Source organism: Tripterygium wilfordii, chromosome 23, assembly GCF_013401445.1.
Source record: "Tripterygium wilfordii isolate XIE 37 chromosome 23, ASM1340144v1, whole genome shotgun sequence".
In the NCBI taxonomy this organism is placed as follows: domain Eukaryota; kingdom Viridiplantae; phylum Streptophyta; class Magnoliopsida; order Celastrales; family Celastraceae; genus Tripterygium; species Tripterygium wilfordii.
In genome coordinates this window covers 2,636,447-2,655,981 of record NC_052254.1, presented here as the reverse complement: position 1 = coordinate 2,655,981, position 19,535 = coordinate 2,636,447, and the positions used below count along the sequence as shown (strand labels likewise).

Below are 19,535 nucleotides of genomic sequence, written 5' to 3'. Positions count from 1 at the left end.
TCAGTCATTTGCCTTATCCGACCGAGGTGGTTCGTCCCACCCGATAGAAGTCCCAATAGACTCACTATTTGTAGAGTTCAACTCTCCCTTTGGAGAGGAATACCGATGAGATTGACTCTCCAAGAAATCCTCTGAAAAACCAATGAGAGAGAGTCTGACTCCTATTGTAACTCAAATACCCATCTCATATAAAAAGGGGACCTCAAACGCCAAGTAAACATGCTAACTCTTGCACTCTGAACTACTTATTGAACAAAAAGTAGAGCTCCGAAGCGCGAGTCATCCTCCCAAATTTAGTACCGTATTGACTTGAGCGTTTAGTACCGTATTGGGCCTACTAGCTTGAGCGTCGAAGAGGTCCCCTGAGTACACCCTCGGGGCCCTACCGAAGCTTACGTTTGCTCCTTGTGTAGGACTTGGTCTGACTAACTGATTTGTTCAGTAGAGTTGGTATTATTTTTGACATCATCAGTTGATATTTCTAATAAGTTGGAAAACAAATAACTTTAAATGTAGACTAGAATTACCCTTTATTAAAAGGGAAAAAAAAAAACAATTTATGGATTCAATACGAACTAAGAGAATAAAATGACTTATCGAATGATACAAAAATTTGGTGTTATAAAATGCCAAATGAATCCAACAATAAATGAGTTTGGATGTGAGCTTTTAATTTTATTGATAAATTTAGAATTACATGAACCACTTATAATAATAACTCAAGTAAATCGTTGAACAATGGAGGAAAGTTTTATTGATTGAACAATCGCCAATCGGTTGAGTTAGATATATGTGTGATTAAGGTTCAATTCTAATAACAAGTTTTTGATTGAACAATCGGTTGAGAAGTATATGTGTGCCCAATATTCGATTCTAATGAAAAATATATTTCTCAATATATTTAAAAAAAAATCAATTATAATATAATATCCAAATCTTCAACGGTAATAAAGAAAACAAACGACATCGTTGCACCAAAACATATACGACGTCGCATATACCTCGGCGACTGTAGTGACACAGAACTGGAGGTTATGAAACGATGTCTATTAATGAGACCAAAAAATAAGCTGCGTCTTTTCTCTCATGAAACTTGCTGAGTTTCGCGTGCTACGCGAACGAACTGGAGAAATTTGCGCTTCCCTCTCAAAGGCATTATCCTCTGCATCGAATCCCAAACATCTTCGAGAAGTCCACTCGCTGATAATCACTTCAGGAAAAGATCAAATTGTTTTCTTCGCTGGCCATCTGATAAGCTAGTATGGTCAGCTCAAAGATCCCATCAGTTCTCTCTCTGTCTTTAACCGTATATCACCCACAACTAATGTTTACGCGAGCGATTCAGTCATTAGAGCTCTTACCCGCAATGATTTGCACTCCGAAGCCCTTGATTTTTATGTCAAAATGAAAAGTAACAAACTTGAGTCTGATACATATACCTTCCCTTCTGTTATCAACGCCTGCGCCGCGATGGCGGATGTTGCGATGGGAAATGCAGTTCATGGACATGTTCTGATAATGGGTTTTGGTTCTGACTTGTATATTGCGGATGCTTTGGTGGACATGTATGCGAGGTTTGACGATCTGGGTAAAGCACGTAGGGTGTTTGAAGAAATGGTTGAGAGGGATGCTGTTTCGTGGAATAGTTTGATTTCGGGGTATGCTGCAAATGAATATTATGAGGAGGCTTTGGAGATTTATCATCAGGCGAGAATGGCTGGTTTGGTGCCTGATTCTTTCACCGTTTCCAGTGTTCTGCCAGCATGTGGAGGATTGGTTGCTATTGACGAGGGTAAGGCAATTCACGGGTTGGTGGAGAGGATTGGGATACGTAGAGATGTTATCGTGAGCAATGGGTTGATTTCAATATACTTCAAATTCGATAGGTTAGAAGATGGCACAAAGGTTTTTGATAAGATGGTCTCTAGGGACACTGTCAGTTGGAATACACTAATTTGTGGGTATTCTCAATTAGAATTGTTTGAGGAGTCATTAAAGTTGTTTATGGAGATGGTGAATAAATTTAAACCAGATATGTTAACCATTGCATCTGTGATTCTGTTCTCTGCGCTTGCGGCCACTTAAGGGACATTGGATCTGGAAAATTTGTTCATGATTATATGAGAAGATATGGATTTAAGTGTGATGTTACCACCAGGTAATATTCTTATTGATATGTTTGCAAAGTGTGGTGATTTATTTGCTTCAAGGGAAGTATTTGATAAATTGGATTGTAGGGATTCTATATCATGGAACTCATTGATCAATGGTTATATACTAAGTGGTAATTTCAATGAAGGACTGAAGCTCTTTAGGAAAATGAAGATGCACTTGAATCCTGATCCTATCACTTATGTGTTGCTCTTGTCAATGTCTAGTCAGGTAGCTGATTTGGACCTGGGAAAACAATTACACTGTGATATGGCTAAAAGTGGTTATGATTCAGATCTAGTTGTTAATAACGCTCTGGTTGACATGTACTCAAAATGTGGGGAAGTAGACGAGTCAGATAAAATTTTCAATAGAATGGAAGTTCATGATATTGTGACATGCAATACTGTTATTGCGGCATCTGTACATTCTAAAGATCTTAGTTTAGGATTAAGAATGATCAGTAGAATGAGAACTAAGGGGCTGATGCCAGATGTGGCCACCGTGTTAGGTATTTTGCCCATATGTTCTTCAGTTGCTGCGAAATTGCAAGGAAAAGAGGTTCATGGATGCATTTTCAAGCTAGGGTTTGAAGATTATGTTCCAATTTGCAATGCACTGATTGAAATGTACTCTAAGTTATTCGCGCTTTGGTGTTTCAGGGCAGAGGAAGCTATGAAGATAGAACTGAAATGCTTCGTCTTATTGTAGATCTTGTGGAGGCAAGCATCTATGCTGATAACCCAGCATGGAGGTTGAACTTACATTCAGTTGACAATTAATATTGATTATGCATAGTTTAATTTTATAGATCTGAATTGACTATTGTTTAAACTTTGCTGGAAATTTTTCATTGGTTTTTCCTTGCATCCTTTAACCGCAAATATAAATTTTCATTTTTCTGCAGTGCCGATGAGCAGGTAGCTAAGGACATACAGCTAATAGATTCTATTGCAGAGAAACAAGCTATAATTTTCTCAGGGGAATGCAAGCTCTTTCCAGCAGATGTACAAATTCAATACATATATCCATTGTAAGACTATTTTTCTTCCTATTTTTCACGAATTCATCATGTGCAATGGTTCGCTGTTTTAGGTTTGGCTCATCTATTGTAAAATAACAGGAAATCTGATCAGAGACATAAATACTTCTTTGTTATGCTTGCCCCTTTCTGGATGAACTAGAAAAGTTCATCTAGATACTCACTTCTCTATATTGCTGATAATAGCCTGGTATCAGGAAAGTTTATGCCAAATAATGGTGAGATTTTATTGTTGCAGCTTGGAAACTGCCATTTATTCTTCAAAATGATACAGTATTTTTCTCCATTTCCGTATCCTTTTCCCAATTCTTTTGTTCTTGCGGCTGTTTCCCCGCCTCTGTCATACTGACCATTTCTTTGTTTCATCACTCCTACCTAAATTATACCAAAATGATGGCTCTTTCTCCCCTCCAGCCTCTAAATCCTTGTATCTTCCATCCTGATTCCTTTTGTGAAAAGATTGTCATTGAACTTCCAGGTAGGTATTCCCTCATTGATGGAACCCAATCTCGAGTATCAATAATGCCTTGCTTTATTAAGTATGTTATGATATCTGTTATCGGGCAATCCGAAATGCATTAACATTATTTCTATTTGGCAATACATTATGAATTTTCAACTGGCAAAAGAATGCGTTGCAGAGCTCTGCTTCCTATTTTTCCAGCTGCAATTACTTCTGTTTGGCAACAAAGAATGGAAAGACACTTTAACTCTACTTCATTGGCTAAACCTCCTTGTTTGAGCTTTCTTCAGTGCAACTCCATTTCATAGTCTGGGAATGATTATTTTGAAGTGTATATTAAATTTAGGCATGGATGTACTAAACTTTTTTATTATATTATTTTTCTTTTGTGAGTGAGACTTTTACAAGATGTCGTAACATTCTGCTTTTTAATCATAGTTTATTGCAGGCCAGATGTTTCTGAGCTGGAGACGAAGGTTGCGGAACAGTCAAAGATACTCTCTAGTCTTCAGCAAAAAGTTGATGATTTGGCATCTAAGGTTTGCTGTTTCATTAGGCTTTATCTCATAGCTTCTATATTTTTTTCCTGTCCTTATTGGTTGGTAGCAAATACACTTTTCTGTTTCACATTGTTTTCATCCCTTTCATTGTAATTTTATTACTGCCTTATTCACAAAATTTTCTTTTCTTACTCAAATTTCTAATGCTTTATCATCGTCATGAATTATTGGTTTGTTACGTGTGTTTTCTGATCTCAGTTTCTATTCTTAGCATGCTTACAATCCAGATGAGGAGTATGCTGTGGTGGAATCTCAACTACGGGCTCATTTGGAATCTTTTCTCGAGACTGCAAGATCATTCAATACAATTTACACAAAGGTCTAGACTACTCTTCTTGCTTTCCATTCTGGTTTTAGAATCTCTGTTGTCCATCTTGCTTTGTCTGCTTGAATCAAACCAATCTATGTTCTCACTCTGATGATCTGATGAAGCATTTCGGTGACTTCGACAAATCTGTTTCAAGGCGTGATGGACGACTTGGAAGTTCCATGGATTGTGAAACTTTCATCTAATTCTTTTAAAATTCTGTTGACTTTAATAACAGCATCAGATGTTACACAAATTTCTACTCAGCTGCAGTTTGCTTACCTTTTAATTGATTCTCAAATGTTTGTGGTAATTGGTAACTGCTTTGTTCTAATATCACATCATGCATGTCATGAGCTGATCATTAAAAAAAAATGCATGTGCCTCAGCTGATTTGTTTCACCTTTTGGTTACACCTTTTATAGGAAATTCGTCCCTGGACGCACATGATGGAGGTGCCACAGCTTCATGGATTTGGGCCAGCTGCCAATCGTTTGTTGGAGGCATACAAGATGCTTTTGAAGGTATGTTTGCATTAATGCAACGTTTATTTTCCTTCTCGATACATCTTGTTTGACCAGAATCCTACGAGTTTCAACTAAATAATCACAGGTTTGCTCAAGTTGTAGTTCGGAATATGGATATTCATTTTTTATAGCTTTCATTTTTGGCTTCTGAATTTGAATGTTTGGTCCCTATGTGTGCTGTTTCTCTTATTTGCAAGTATTGGATCGCTTGAAATGCATGATGGTTCAAAGTGCTTTCTCTCTATGGTGGAGGATTATTTGCATATAGAGAACCTATGAACTCAGTTCTTTTGTTCGATGCCAATCTTGGTTCCGAAAAAACCATGCATTATTGTTCTTTCTTCAGTTACTGAGCACATTGTGACGTTCATATACTAAGCACAAGCATAAAGTTTGAATGAGAAATTAATATGTTATATTCTGCTGCAGTTCCTTGGGAACATGAGGAATCTTAGAGACTCATATGCAGCTCTCGCTGTTGGATCCTCAGAAACCGTAGCTGGCGAGCCTTCTTCAGTCACAAGAATAATATCTGAATGTGAGTATGCATTAACTTTTTTAAATCGTGATCTTGGAATTCTATAGGCTTCCATTGCTCGTCGCCCAGGCAACGAAATGGCATGACGATATGCATAAGTAGAAAGTGGAGAACTACCAAGGTAGGTTGTTTAATTCTTTCTAGTGTAATTTTGGAAATGCAAAATATATCTTATCATAACACTCATCGTATTCACCGAAAGAACACTGGTAGATGATACATATGTATGTATATGCTTTAACTCAATTTAACTTTTTTTTTATACTAGAAAGCATGCAGTTGTGTTGGTATGATATTACAGTCTTTATTTGAAAATACTAGAAAGCATGCACTTTTGTTGGTATGATATTACAGTATTCTTTATTTGTGTCCTGGAAGACACAGAGAGAAGGAAGGAAGAAGCATTATTTGATTATTGATTCAGTCTTGGCATGGTCTTTTAGGGTCTAGGAAAGTTCAACTTTGCATTTCGCCAATCCCCACATCCCTGAAAACTGTATGGGCAATCCATCATTTCATTATATTTGTCGAAACATACCCGGATTTCACCAAACTGTAAAGTTCCATTACTATCTGTGTTGCAGAGAATTTGAGGCTCTACGCCGCCCAGACCACCTTTAACAATTTGTTTGAACTGTACGGCATTGAATCGCAAATCTCTTGGACGCACCTGTTCTGTTTCATCAGTGAAAAATGTATTCAAAATCAAGGATATATAATACTTCACTCATATATATTTGTATGTATGTAATTTCACAAGTGCGGACGCCCATAACTTTATAAGAATTATGAGAAGGGAAGTAACGAGAGGAGTCCAAATATTGTTCAAAACATAAGAGAGTAAAGTTATGGACGTTCGCACGTGACGCACTACTATTATATATATATATATATATAAAAGTTTTAACATTGGATAAGAGATGCAAAGTTACTGTGAGGATGGTTTCTTACTTCTTCTGAGTATTTCTCGAAAGTCATATTGCTTTAGGACTTTCAAGCCTGATCGAAAATAATGCTTTGGTTTATCTGGATTCTCGAAACACATTCCATGATTCTCAAATTGATATTGCCAAAAATCTTCATTATATTCTTGTGTTCGAGTCACAACATTTGGCCAATATTTCTTCATGTCATCCAACATTTCACCTAATAGATCATACTATTTATACAAACACATCAACACCAGCCCAATCAGAAGAAATAAAAACTTTAATGAAAAATTTATAATATACTATGTTTAAAAAAGAAAAGAAGAAAAAATGCATTGAAGCTTATTTTTTTGGAGCATTTTAGAGTTTTAAAATAAGCCGTGCAAACAGGCTACTGATCGACACTTCAAAGACTGCTAAATATATACTTACCGTAATACTCTCTGGTGGCATTGGTGTGGTTTCGGTGCATCTAGGGTCTTCACGATAGGGACGGACGATAATTTCACGCGAATACATTGGCCACACACCATGAACAGTGAAGTTTGCTAAGATCGGCTCCTCACACTCATACCTTCTTTGGACAACATCTTCAGAGAGACAATAAGATTTTGGCCATCGAATGCTAACTTTGTAGTAGTCATAAGGCCCATATCTCTCTGCCTTTGCATTCAAAGCCAAGACTATGACTATGAATAGGAGAAGGTAAGAAATAGTATTATTACCGGATAACAACATTAGGGTTAGGGTTAGGGTTTCTCTCAACTAAAAAACTCTTGCATTACTAGGTAGGAAGGTTGAGGGTTTTTATAGGAGGTCATACTGTGCAATGTGTATTGTTTTATCTGTTTTGTATCAACGATCCTTGAATACATGTGTTTTAATCTTATGGGTATGAAATCAAAGAACCCAACATTGGTTTTGTAATATTATAATACAAATTGGTAATTAATTCTAAAATTAGATTAATGTGGGCTATTTAATATGTATAGTGTAATTTTGTTTTCTTTCTTTTGTTTTCTTCGATCTTCTTATTTCATTGATATATAGATTTCTAATCTCAAAATATTACAATAAAAATGTGCCATTAAGAATTGAGAACTATAAAAAAAAACTAAAGGATAATCAATTAACTATAAATGTAATAATTAGGGGAAAAAAAGTATTTTAAGCAAAAAAAAAAACCTTAATTTTCTTTTGCATTAATACTATATACTTGTAATAATGGGTGACTATTGACGATAAATTAGACATATTTTTAGATCAATTTTTTCCTCATTATTTTTTCTTTATTTGTAAAGGAAATTTCTAGTCGTATATATACTTTGTCATGGGCTTAATAATTTTTCCTTAAGTATTGTTTTTTTATATAGCCCAATATTGATGATAATGCCAAAATAACCATACCAATAGAAACTGGCCACAGGGTACACACGTGCCAACTGGACCAAAGGAATGTCATGCACGGACCGAACAAGAGGCAGAGCTCTGTAGAGTGAGTCTGATTCCTATTGCAACTCAAATACCTCAGCTCATATAAAAAGGGGACCTCAAACGTCAGGTAAACATGCTAACTCCTGTACTCTGAACTACTTACTGAATAAGAGGCAAAGCTCTGAAGAACGAGTCATCCTCCCAAGTGTAGTACCGTACTGACTTGAGAGTCGGAGAGGTCCCCCGAGCACACCCTCAGGGCCCTACCGAAGCTTACATTTGCTCCTTGTGCAGGAAGGAAGACAGTTGATCAGGAAGGAAGGACTTGGTCTGACTAACTGATTCGTCCAATAGAGTCGGTCCTATTTTTGACATCATCCGTTGATATTTCTAATAAGTTGGAAAAAATATAACTTTAAATGTAGACTAGAATTACCCTTTATTAAAAGAAAAAAAAAATTTGGATTCCATACGAACTAAGAAAATAAAATGACTTATCGAATGATACAAAAATTTGGTGTTATAAAATGCCAAATGAATCCAACAATAAATGAGTTTGGATGTGAGCTTTTAATTTCATTGATAAATTTAGAATTACATGAACCACTTCTAATAATAACTCAAGTAAATCGTTGAACAATGGAGGAAAGTTTTGTTGATTGAACAATTGACTGAGTTTGACATATGCGTGATTAAGGTTTAATTCTAATAGCAAGCTTATTAATTGAACAATTGGTTGGGAAACATATATGTGTCTAATATTCCATTACAATGAAAAATATATTTCTGAATGATATTTAAAAAAAAATAAATTATAATATAATATTCAAATCTTCAACGGTAATAAAGTAAACAAACGACATCATCAAACGATGTCTATTAATGAGACCAACAAATTAGCTGCGTCTTCTCTCATGAAACTTGCTGAGTTTCGCGTGCTACGCGAACGAACTGGAGAAATTTACGCTTCCCTCTCAAAAGCATTATCCTCTGCATCGAATCCCAAACATCTTCGCGAAGTCCACTCGCTGATAATCACTTCAGGAAAAGATCAAATTGTTTTCTTCGCTGGCAATCTGATAAGCTAGTATGGTCAGCTCAAAGATCCCATCAGTTCTCTCTGTCTTTAACCGTATATCGCCCACAACTAACGTTTACGCGAGCAATTCAGTCATTAGAGCTCTTACCATCAACGATTTGCACTCCGAAGGCCTTGATTTTTATGTCAAAATGAAAAGTAACAAGCTTGAGTCTGATACATATACCATCCCTTCTGTTATCAATGCCTGCGCCGCGATGGCGGATGTTGCGATGGGAAATGCAGTTCATGGACATGTTTTGATAATGGGTTTGGTTCTGACTTGTATATTACGGATGCTTTGGTGGACATGTATGGGAGGTTTGACGATCTGGGTAAAGCACGTAGGGTGTTTGAAGAAATGGTTGAGAGGGATGCTGTTTCGTGGAATAGTTTGATTTCGGGGTATGCTGCAAATGGATATTATGAGGAGGCTTTGGAGATTTATCGTCAGGCGAGAATGGCTGGTTTGGTGCCTGATTCTTTCACCGTTTCCATTGTTCTTCCAGCACGTGGAGGATTGGTTGCTGTTGACGAGGGTAAGGCAATTCACGGGTTGGTGGTGAGGATTGGGATAGGTAGAGATGTTATCGTGAGCAATGGGTTGATTTCAATGTACTTCAAATTCGATAGGATAGAAGATGCCACAAAGGTTTTTGATAAGATGGTCTCTAGGGACACTGTCAGTTGGAATACACTAATTTGTGGGTATTCTCAATTAGAATTGTTTGAGGAGTCATTAAAGTTGTTTATGGAGATGGTGAATAAATTTAAACCAGATATGTTAACCATTGCATCTGTGATTCTGTTCTCTGCGCTTGCGGCCACTTAAGGGACATTGGATCTGGAAAATTTGTTCATGATTATATGAGAAGATATGGATTTATTTGTGATGTTACCACCAGGTAATATTCTTATTGATATGTATGCAAAGTGTGGTGATTTATTTGCTTTAAGGGAAGTATTTGATAAATTGGATTGTAGGGATTCTATATCATGGAACTCATTGATCAATGGTTATATACTAAGTGGTAATTTCAATGAAGGACTGAAGCTCTTTAGGAAAATGAAGATGCACTTGAATCCTGATCCTATCACTTATGTGTTGCTCTTGTCAATGTCTAGTCAGGTAGCTGATTTGGACCTGGGAAAACAATTACACTGTGATATGGCTAAAAGTGGTTATGATTCAGATCTTGTTGTTAATAACGCTCTGGTTGACATGTACGCAAAATGTGGGGAAGTAGACGAGTCAGATAAAATTTTTAATAGAATGGAAGTTCATGATATTGTGACATGGAATACTGTTATTGCGGCATCTGTACATTCTAAAGATCTTAGTTTAGGATTAAGAATGATCAGTAGAATGAGAACTGAGGGGCTGATGCCAGATGTGGCCACCGTGTTAGGTATTTTGCCCATATGTTCTTCAGTTGCTGCGAAATTGCTAGGAAAAGAGGTTCATGGATGCATTTTCAAGCTAGGGTTTGAAGATTATGTTCCAATTTGCAATGCACTGATTGAAATGTACTCTAAGTTATTCCCGCTTTGGTGTTTCAGGGCAGAGGAAGCTATGAAGATAGAACTGAAATGCTTCGTCTTATTGTAGATCTCGTGGAGGCAAGCATCTATGCTGCTAACCCAGCATAGAGGTTGAACTTACATTCAGTTGACAATTAATATTGATTATGCATTGTTTAATTTTATAGATCTGAATTAACTTTTGTTTAAACTTTGCTGGAAATTTTTTCATTGTTTTTTCGTTGCATCCTTTAACCATAAATCTAAATTTTCATTTTTCTGCAGTGTCAATGAGCAGGTAGCTAAGGACATACAGCTAATAGATTCTATGGCAGAGAAACAAGCTATAATTTTCTCGGAGGAGTACAAGCTCTTTCCAGCAGATGTACAAATTCAATACATATATCCATTGTAAGACTATTTTTCTTCCTCTTTCATGAATTCATCATGTGCAATGGTTCCCTGTTTTAGGTTTAGCTTATCTATAGTGAAATAACAGAAAATCTGATCGGAGATGTAAATACTTCTTATGCATGGATGTACTAAAAATTTTGCCAGATTTTTTTCTTTTTCTTTTTTTGAGTGAGACTTTTTCAAGATGTCGTAACATTCTGCTTTTTAATCAAAGTTTATTGCAGGCCAGATGTTTCTGAGCTGGAGACGAAGGTTGCGGAACAGTCAAAGATACTCTCTAGTCTTCAGCAAAAAGTTGATGATTTGGCATCTAAGGTTTGCTGTTTCATTAGGCTTTATCTCATAGCTTCTATATTTTTTTCCTGTCCTTATTGGTTGGTAGCAAATACACTTTTCTGTTTCACATTGTTTTCATCCCTTTCATTGTAATTTTATTACTGCCTTATTCACAAAATTTTCTTTTCTTACTCAAATTTCTAATGCTTTATCATCGTCATGAATTATTGGTTTGTTACGTGTGTTTTCTGATCTCAGTTTCTATTCTTAGCATGCTTACAATCCAGATGAGGAGTATGCTGTGGTGGAATCTCAACTACGGGCTCATTTGGAATCTTTTCTCGAGACTGCAAGATCATTCAATACAATTTACACAAAGGTCTAGACTACTCTTCTTGCTTTCCATTCTGGTTTTAGAATCTCTGTTGTCCATCTTGCTTTGTCTGCTTGAATCAAACCAATCTATGTTCTCACTCTGATGATCTGATGAAGCATTTCGGTGACTTCGACAAATCTGTTTCAAGGCGTGATGGACGACTTGGAAGTTCCATGGATTGTGAAACTTTCATCTAATTCTTTTAAAATTCTGTTAACTTTAATAACAGCATCAGATGTTACACAAATTTCTACTCAGCTGCAGTTTGCTTACCTTTTAATTGATTCTCAAATGTTTGTGGTAATTGGTAACTGCTTTGTTTTAATATCACATCATGCATGTCATGAGCTGATCATTAAAAAAAAATGCATGTGCCTCAGCTGATTTGTTTCACCTTTTGGTTACACCTTTTATAGGAAATTCGTCCCTGGACGCACATGATGGAGGTGCCACAGCTTCATGGATTTGGGCCAGCTGCCAATCGTTTGTTGGAGGCATACAAGATGCTTTTGAAGGTATGTTTGCATTAATGCAACGTTTATTTTCCTTCTCGATACATCTTGTTTGACCAGAATCCTACGAGTTTCAACTAAATAATCACAGGTTTGCTCAAGTTGTAGTTCGGAATATGGATATTCATTTTTTATAGCTTTCATTTTTGGCTTCTGAATTTGAATGTTTGGTCCCTATGTGTGCTGTTTCTCTTATTTGCAAGTATTGGATCGCTTGAAATGCATGATGGTTCAAAGTGCTTTCTCTCTATGGTGGAGGATTATTTGCATATAGAGAACCTATGAACTCAGTTCTTTTGTTCGATGCCAATCTTGGTTCCGAAAAAACCATGCATTATTGTTCTTTCTTCAGTTACTGAGCACATTGTGACGTTCATATACTAAGCACAAGCATAAAGTTTGAATGAGAAATTAATATGTTATATTCTGCTGCAGTTCCTTGGGAACATGAGGAATCTTAGAGACTCATATGCAGCTCTCGCTGTTGGATCCTCAGAAACCGTAGCTGGCGAGCCTTCTTCAGTCACAAGAATAATATCTGAATGTGAGTATGCATTAACTTTTTTAAATCGTGATCTTGGAATTCTATAGGCTTCCATTACTCGTCGCCTAGGCAACGAAATGGCATGACGATATGCATAAGAAGAAAGTGGAGAACTATCAAGGTAGGTTGTTTAATTCTTTCTAGTGTAATTTTGGAAATGCAAAATATATCTTATCATAACACTCATCGTATTCACCGAAAGAACACTGGTAGATGATACATATGTATGTATATGCTTTTAACTCAATTTAACTTTTTTATTTTTATACTAGAAAGCATGCAGTTGTGTTGGTATGATATTACAGTCTTTATTTGAAAATACTAGAAAGCATGCACTTTTGTTGGTATGATATTACAGTATTCTTTATTTGTGTCCTGGAAGACACAGAGAGAAGGAAGGAAGAAGCATTATTTGATTATTGATTCAGTCTTGGCATGGTCTTTTAGGGTCTAGGAAAGTTCAACTTTGCATTTCGCCAATCCCCACATCCCTGAAAACTGTATGGGCAATCCATCATTTCATTATATTTGTCGAAACATACCCGGATTTCACCAAACTGTAAAGTTCCATTACTATCTGTGTTGCAGAGAATTTGAGGCTCTACGCCGCCCAGACCACCTTTAACAATTTGTTTGTACTGTACGGCATTGAATCGCAAATCTCTTGGACGCACCTGTTCTGTTTCATCAGTGAAAAATGTATTCAAAATCAAGGATATATAATACTTCACTCATATATATTTGTATGTATGTAATTTCACAAGTGCGGACGCCCATAACTTTATAAGAATTATGAGAAGGGAAGTAAGAAGATGAGTCCAAATATTGTTCAAAACATAAGAGAGTAAAGTTATGGACGTTCGCACCTGACGCACTACTACTACTATTATATATATATAAGTTTTAACATTGGATCAGAGATGCAAAGTTACTGTGAGGATATGGTTTCTTACTTCTTCTGAGTATCTCTAGAAAGTCATATTGCTTTAGGACTTTCAAGCCTGATCGAAAATAATGCTTTGGTTTATCTGGATTCTCGAAACACATTCCATGATTCTCAAATTGATATTGCCAAAAATTTTCATTATATTCTTGTGTTCGAGTCACAACATTTGGCCAATATTTCTTCATGTCATCCAACATTTCACCTAATAGATCATACTATTTATACAAACACATCAACACCAGCCCAATCAGAAGAAATAAAAACTTTTATGAAAAATGTATTATATTATTATAATATATATTGTGTTTAAAAAAGAAAAGAAGAAAAAATACGTTGAAGCTTGTTTTTTTGGAGCATTTTAGAGTTTTAAAATAAGCCGTGCAAACAGGCTAGTGATCGACACTTCAAAGACTGCTAAATATATACTTACCGTAATACTCTCTGGTGGCATTGGTCTGGTTTCGGTGCATCTAGGATCGTCACGATAGGGACGGACGATAATTTCATGCGAATACATTGGCCACACACCATGAACGGTGAAGTTTGCTAAGATCGGCTCCTCACACTCATACCCTCTTCCGACAACATCTTCAGAGAGGCAATAAGATTTTGGCCATCGAATGCTAACTTTGTAGTAGTCATAAGGCCTATATCTCTCTGCCTTTACATTCAAAGCAAAGACTATGACTATGAGTAGGAGAAGGTAAGAAATAGTATTATTACCATATAACAACATTCTGGGTTTTTTTTTTCTTCTCAACTAATTAGAAAGCAGAAACTCGAGTAGCCGACTCTAAACTTTTGAGATAAAGGCTCGGATGATGATGATGAACTAATTAAAAAGAATTAAGCTCGCACTCTTGCATGAATTGGTTGCAATGTTTAGGGTTTTTATAGGACAAAATAGTTTAATGTGTATTGTTTTATCTATTTGTATCTCCTTTGAATACATTGTTTTAATCTTATGGGTATGAAATCAAAGAACCCAACATTGGTTTCTTGGGCTATTTTATAGTGTAATATTTTTTTCTTTTGTTTTCTTCTTCTTGTTTCATTGATATACTATATATTTTTAACTAGTAAAAGACAATCAATTAAATACAAACGTAATAATCAGGTAAAATTGTATTTTAAGCAAAAAAAAATTAAATATTTTACTTATTAATACTATAATTGTAATAATGGGTGACTATTGATGATAACCTAGACATATTTTTAGATCAATTTTTTTTTGCCTCACCCTTTTTTATTATTCAAAATTTTGTATTTGTAAATTTATAGTAGTATATACTTGTAATGGATTTAATGATTTTTTAAAGTATTATTTCTTTTTTATAGCCCAAATATTGCTTTTTTTTTTCATGATTTGTAAAAAATATTTTAAATGAGGTATTGAATTGGTTGATATGAAATGAATAGAATGATACAAAAATTTGGTGCTATAAAATGCCAAATGAATCAAACAATAAATGAGCTTGGATGTAGGCGTTTTAAAATTAACAATAAGTCCCTCAATTAAAATATATGTTTCAATAGGTTGATGAATACCCGTCATACGGGATGAGAGCTCAAGTCTACTATCAAAAGTTTGGGAAAACCCAAGTTGACTTGTCCAGCTTTTATCAATCTAGCTGTCCGTTTTGATTTATATGCTGAGTTTTATCTGTTTGTCTATCCTTTGAATTTAGTTGTACAAGTTTGATTAACGTATCTGTTATTCTATTCTTGAATTTATACGTTCAATTTAGTATTTTAGATTAACAAACATTCAAACGGGAAAAAGTAAAAAATCGTAAAATTTATAAAAATATTGAAAGTGATTGAAACCCATCAAAACATCCATTTTTTGGGCTGAAAATGTGCTTAATAGCATCACCTATAACCCCCATGCCATTGGGCTCGAAATAATTTTCGATTTGATATATTAGATGGGTCCAAAACGGACAACTGGTATCAAATATATAGTCATTTTAGCTAACATGTATAAATTTTATATGTTCAGCAATTTATCTATTAAATTAAGTGTTTTTGTGTTGATTTTACGACAATGAGTCTCGTTGAAAAGAGTTTTCCATGTAGATTCTAGATATATAAATTTTTTTTTCAAAATATGTCATGTATTTTAAAAGATAAAACGTTTTGAAGTTTTGTTTTAAAAAAAAAAAGAAAACGATTGGATGGGGTCAGCATACTTGGGGGAAGAGAATGAGATGATCCAACCCTTCACTCATAGGCTAGGCGCCTCGGCCCATGGTACCAGGCGTCAGGCCTATGAGTGAAATGTGACATTATGGCCCTGGAGCCTTATACCATGGGCGGAGGCCCTTTTTTAATTACATCGGGCCCACTCTTTAAGATCGTTTTCTGTTATGGAAAAAAATATATATATTATGCAGGTGTGAATTACTTCGATTAGCTGCGTCTTCTCTCATGAAACTTGCAGAGTTTCGCGTGCTAGGCGAACTAACTGGAGAAATTTACGCTTCCCTCTCAAAAGCATTATCCTCTGCATCGAATCCCAAACATCTTCGCGAAGTCCACTCGCTGATAATCACTTCAGGAAAAGATCAAATTGTTTTCTTCGCTGGCAATCTGATAAGCAAGTATGGTCAGCTCAAAGATCCCATCAGTTCTCTCTCTGTCTTTAACCGTATATCACCCACAACTAACGTTTACGCGACGAATTCAGTCATTAGAGCTCTTACCCGAAACAATTTGCACTCCAAAGCCCTTGATTTTTATGTCAAAATGAAAAGTACCAAGCTTGAGCCTGATACATGTACCTTCCCTTCTGTTATCAATGCCTGCGCGGCAATGGCGGATGTTGAGATGGGAAATGCAGTTCATGGACAAGTTTTGCTAATGGGTTTTGGTTCTGACTTGTATATTGGGAATGCTTTGGTGGACATGTATGCGAGGTTTGGCGATCTGGGTAAAGCACGCAGGGTGTTTGAAGAAATGGTTGAGAGGGATGCTGTTTCATGGAATAGTTTGATTTCGGGGTATGCTGCAAATGGATATTGTGAGGAGGCTTTGGAAATCTATCATCAGGCGAGAATGGCTGGTTTGGTGCCTGATTCTTTCACCGTTTCCAGTGTTCTGCCAGCCTGTGGAGGTTTGGTTGCTGTTGACGAGGGTAAGGCGATTCACGGGTTGGTGGAGAGGATTGGGATAGGTAGAGATGTTATCGTGAGCAATGGGTTGATTTCAATGTACTTCAAATTCGATAGGTTAGAAGATGCCACAAAGGTTTTTGATAAGATGGTCTCTAGGGACACTGTCAGTTGGAATACACTAATTTGTGGGTATTCTCAATTAGAGTTGTTTGAGGAGTCATTAAAGTTGTTTATGGAGATGGTGAATAAATTTAAACCAGATATGTTAACCATTGCATCTGTTCTCCGCGCTTGCGGCCACTTAAGGGACATTGGATCTGGAAAATTTGTTCATGATTATATGAGAAGATATGGATTTATGTGTGATGTTACCACCAGTAATATTCTTATTGATATGTATGCAAAGTGTGGTGATTTATTTGCTTCAAGGGAAGTATTTGACAAAATGGATTGTAGGGATTCTATATCATGGAACTCATTGATCAATGGTTATATTCAAAGTGATAATTTAAATGAAGGACTGAAGCTCTTTAGGAAAATGAAGATGCACTTGAATCCTGATCCTATCACTTATGTGTTGCTCTTGTCAATGTCTAGTCAGGTAGCTGATGTGGACCTGGGAAAACAATTACACTGTGATATGGCTAAAAGTGGTTATGATTCAGATCTAGTTGTTAATAACGCTTTGGTTGACATGTACGCAAAATGTGGGGAAGTAGACGAGTCAGATAAAATGTTCGATAGAATGGAAGTTCGTGATATTGTGACATGGAATACTGTTATTGCGGCATCTGTACATTCTAAAGATCTTAGTTTAGGATTAAGAATGATCAGCAGAATGAGAACTGAGGGGCTGATGCCAGATGTGGCCACCATGTTAGGTATTTTGCCCATATGTTCTTCACTTTCTGCGAAATTGCAAGGAAAAGAGGTTCATGGCTGCATTTTCAAGCTAGGGTTTGAAGATTACATTCCAATTTGCAATGCGCTGATTGAAATGTACTCTAAGTTTGGTCATTTAAAGAACTCGATGAGAGTGTTTGAGCGTATGAAAATAAAAGATGTAGTGACATGGACAACATTAATATATGCTTATGGGATGTGTGGTGAAGGCAAAAAGGCTGTTAGAGCTTTTACGGAGATGGAAGCATATGCTGTTCTTCCTGATCATGTTGCCTTTGTCGCCATCATCTATGCATGTAGCCACTCGTGTTTGGTAAAAGAGGGTATGGCCTTCTTCCATCGGATGAAAAACTACTATAACATTGAGCCGAGGATCGAACACTATGCATGTGTAGTAGATCTTTTATCCCGATCTGGGCTTTTAGTTGAAGCGGAAAATTTTATCAATTCAATGCCAATGAAGCCAGATGCCAGTATATGGGGAGCTTTACTTAGTGCCAGTCGAGTGAGTGGAGACCTAACAATTGCAGAACGTGTCTCAGAGCGGATCATTGAGTTGGATTCAGATGATACCGGATCTTATGTTTTGGTATCAAATGTATATGCAGCTTTAGGGAAGTGGGATCTAGTCAAAAAAATACGCAAATCTATAAAAGCTAGAGGAATAAGAAAAGACCCTGGATTAAGTTGGATTGAAATTCGGAAAAAGGTTTATGTTTTTGGGAGTGGTGATAAGTCCTTTGATCGGTTTGAAGAGGTCCATAAGCTATTGGGGATACTTGCTGGTTTGATGGCCAAGGAAGGTTACATTCCTGATTTTCAATATGCGCTTCACGATGTTGAGGAGGATGAGAAAAGAGATATGCTTTGTGGGCACAGCGAGCGGCTTGCCATAGCATTTGGACTGTTAAATACAGAACCAGGGACCCCTTTGTATGTAATGAAAAACCTTCGTGTTTGTGGGGATTGTCACACAGTGACCAAGTTCATATCACGAATTGCGCAAAGAGAAATTTTAGTGAGAGATGCCAACAGGTTCCATTTGTTCCAGAATGGAACCTGTAGTTGTGATGATCACTGGTGACAATATTTTTTGTGAGTGAGAACATAAAAGGTAAGAGCATGTGGACCCAAGTTTTACGGCTAAATGATACGCAGGTCCAGATACTTGGATCGCTAGTTCCCAACAACACAAACCAGAATACTGAATATTTTACTTAAACAGGGCGGAGCAGGATTGAAACCCTTAACTTTTCCCCGAAACCAGGTCAGATTCTGTTTAACCCAATAGCATAAATTTTTTTGACCATGGGCTTATTATTCATATTAGGAGTCCTCATACATTATATTGTGTATATGTTAATTTTTCGATATAATTCACGCCATTTTTGAAGGATCATGAAAATTTTGTCGTAAATTTCACGGGGTGATCTTTCTTTGTGTGTTAAGCCTGACTGTTGATGTTGTTAGTTTCAGCAACTTCTAGTTAATTCTTGCTTTGGTGTTTCAGGGCAGAGGGAAGCTATGAAGAAAGAACTGAAATGTGTAGATCTTGTGGGGGCAAAGCATCTATGCTGATAACCCAGCATGGAGGTTGAACTAATAATGATCTTTTGGAGGCAAGCATCTATGCTGAAAATCTTGGTTTGAAAAACACCAGAGCTACTAATGTTCTTTCTTCAGTTACTGATTACATTGTGCATGAAGTTTTAGTAAGAAATTAATGTCTTTTATATTCAGCCGGAGTTGGTTACTCCCCTCTCCCACACTTTGTGAGGTCATGGGTCGGTGTAGGATTTATTCCGATTTATCCTGACGAAATCCTAAGGCTCACGGCCTACAGATACCCGCCATGGTCGGACGGCCCAACTGGGTCAAGAAATCCAGGTGGGTCCAAA

At 36.5% G+C, this 19,535-nt stretch overlaps 4 protein-coding genes and 2 pseudogenes across 5 annotated transcripts; 5 read left to right on the top strand and 1 right to left on the bottom strand.

Annotated features, from left to right (window-relative positions):
* Positions 1–1,057: 1,057 nt before the first annotated feature.
* On the top strand, positions 1,058–2,905 carry LOC119993218 (pentatricopeptide repeat-containing protein At3g03580-like). Its single transcript, XM_038840237.1, has 2 exons — positions 1,058–2,158; positions 2,814–2,905. The coding sequence occupies exon 1, from the start codon at positions 1,405–1,407 to the stop codon at positions 2,083–2,085; it is 681 nt and encodes a 226-aa protein (XP_038696165.1). The 5' UTR covers positions 1,058–1,404; the 3' UTR covers positions 2,086–2,158; positions 2,814–2,905.
* On the top strand, positions 2,179–6,214 carry LOC119993217 (annotated as a pseudogene).
* A 2,604-nt stretch (positions 6,215–8,818) lies between these two features.
* Positions 8,819–11,567, top strand: LOC119993215 (annotated as a pseudogene).
* On the top strand, positions 11,325–13,609 carry LOC119993219 (AUGMIN subunit 7-like). Its single transcript, XM_038840238.1, has 3 exons — positions 11,325–11,619; positions 12,033–12,131; positions 12,564–13,609. The coding sequence occupies exons 2-3, from the start codon at positions 12,054–12,056 to the stop codon at positions 12,717–12,719; spliced, it is 234 nt and encodes a 77-aa protein (XP_038696166.1). The 5' UTR covers positions 11,325–11,619; positions 12,033–12,053; the 3' UTR covers positions 12,720–13,609.
* On the bottom strand, positions 13,116–14,354 carry LOC119993498 (ribonuclease 1-like). Its single transcript, XM_038840654.1, has 3 exons — positions 14,049–14,354; positions 13,605–13,833; positions 13,116–13,351 (listed from the first exon to the last, which is right to left on the bottom strand). The coding sequence occupies exons 1-3, from the start codon at positions 14,352–14,354 to the stop codon at positions 13,116–13,118; spliced, it is 771 nt and encodes a 256-aa protein (XP_038696582.1).
* Positions 14,355–16,033: 1,679 nt separating this feature from the next.
* On the top strand, positions 16,034–19,471 carry LOC119992523 (pentatricopeptide repeat-containing protein At3g03580). Of its 2 annotated transcripts, none has more exons than XM_038839259.1 (2): positions 16,034–18,904; positions 19,153–19,471. In XM_038839259.1, the coding sequence occupies exon 1, from the start codon at positions 16,049–16,051 to the stop codon at positions 18,719–18,721; it is 2,673 nt and encodes an 890-aa protein (XP_038695187.1). In that variant the 5' UTR covers positions 16,034–16,048; the 3' UTR covers positions 18,722–18,904; positions 19,153–19,471. The 2 variants fall into 2 exon arrangements, with proteins under 2 accessions (XP_038695187.1, XP_038695185.1); XM_038839257.1 differs by having other exon boundaries at positions 19,148–19,471.
* Positions 19,472–19,535: the final 64 nt, after the last annotated feature.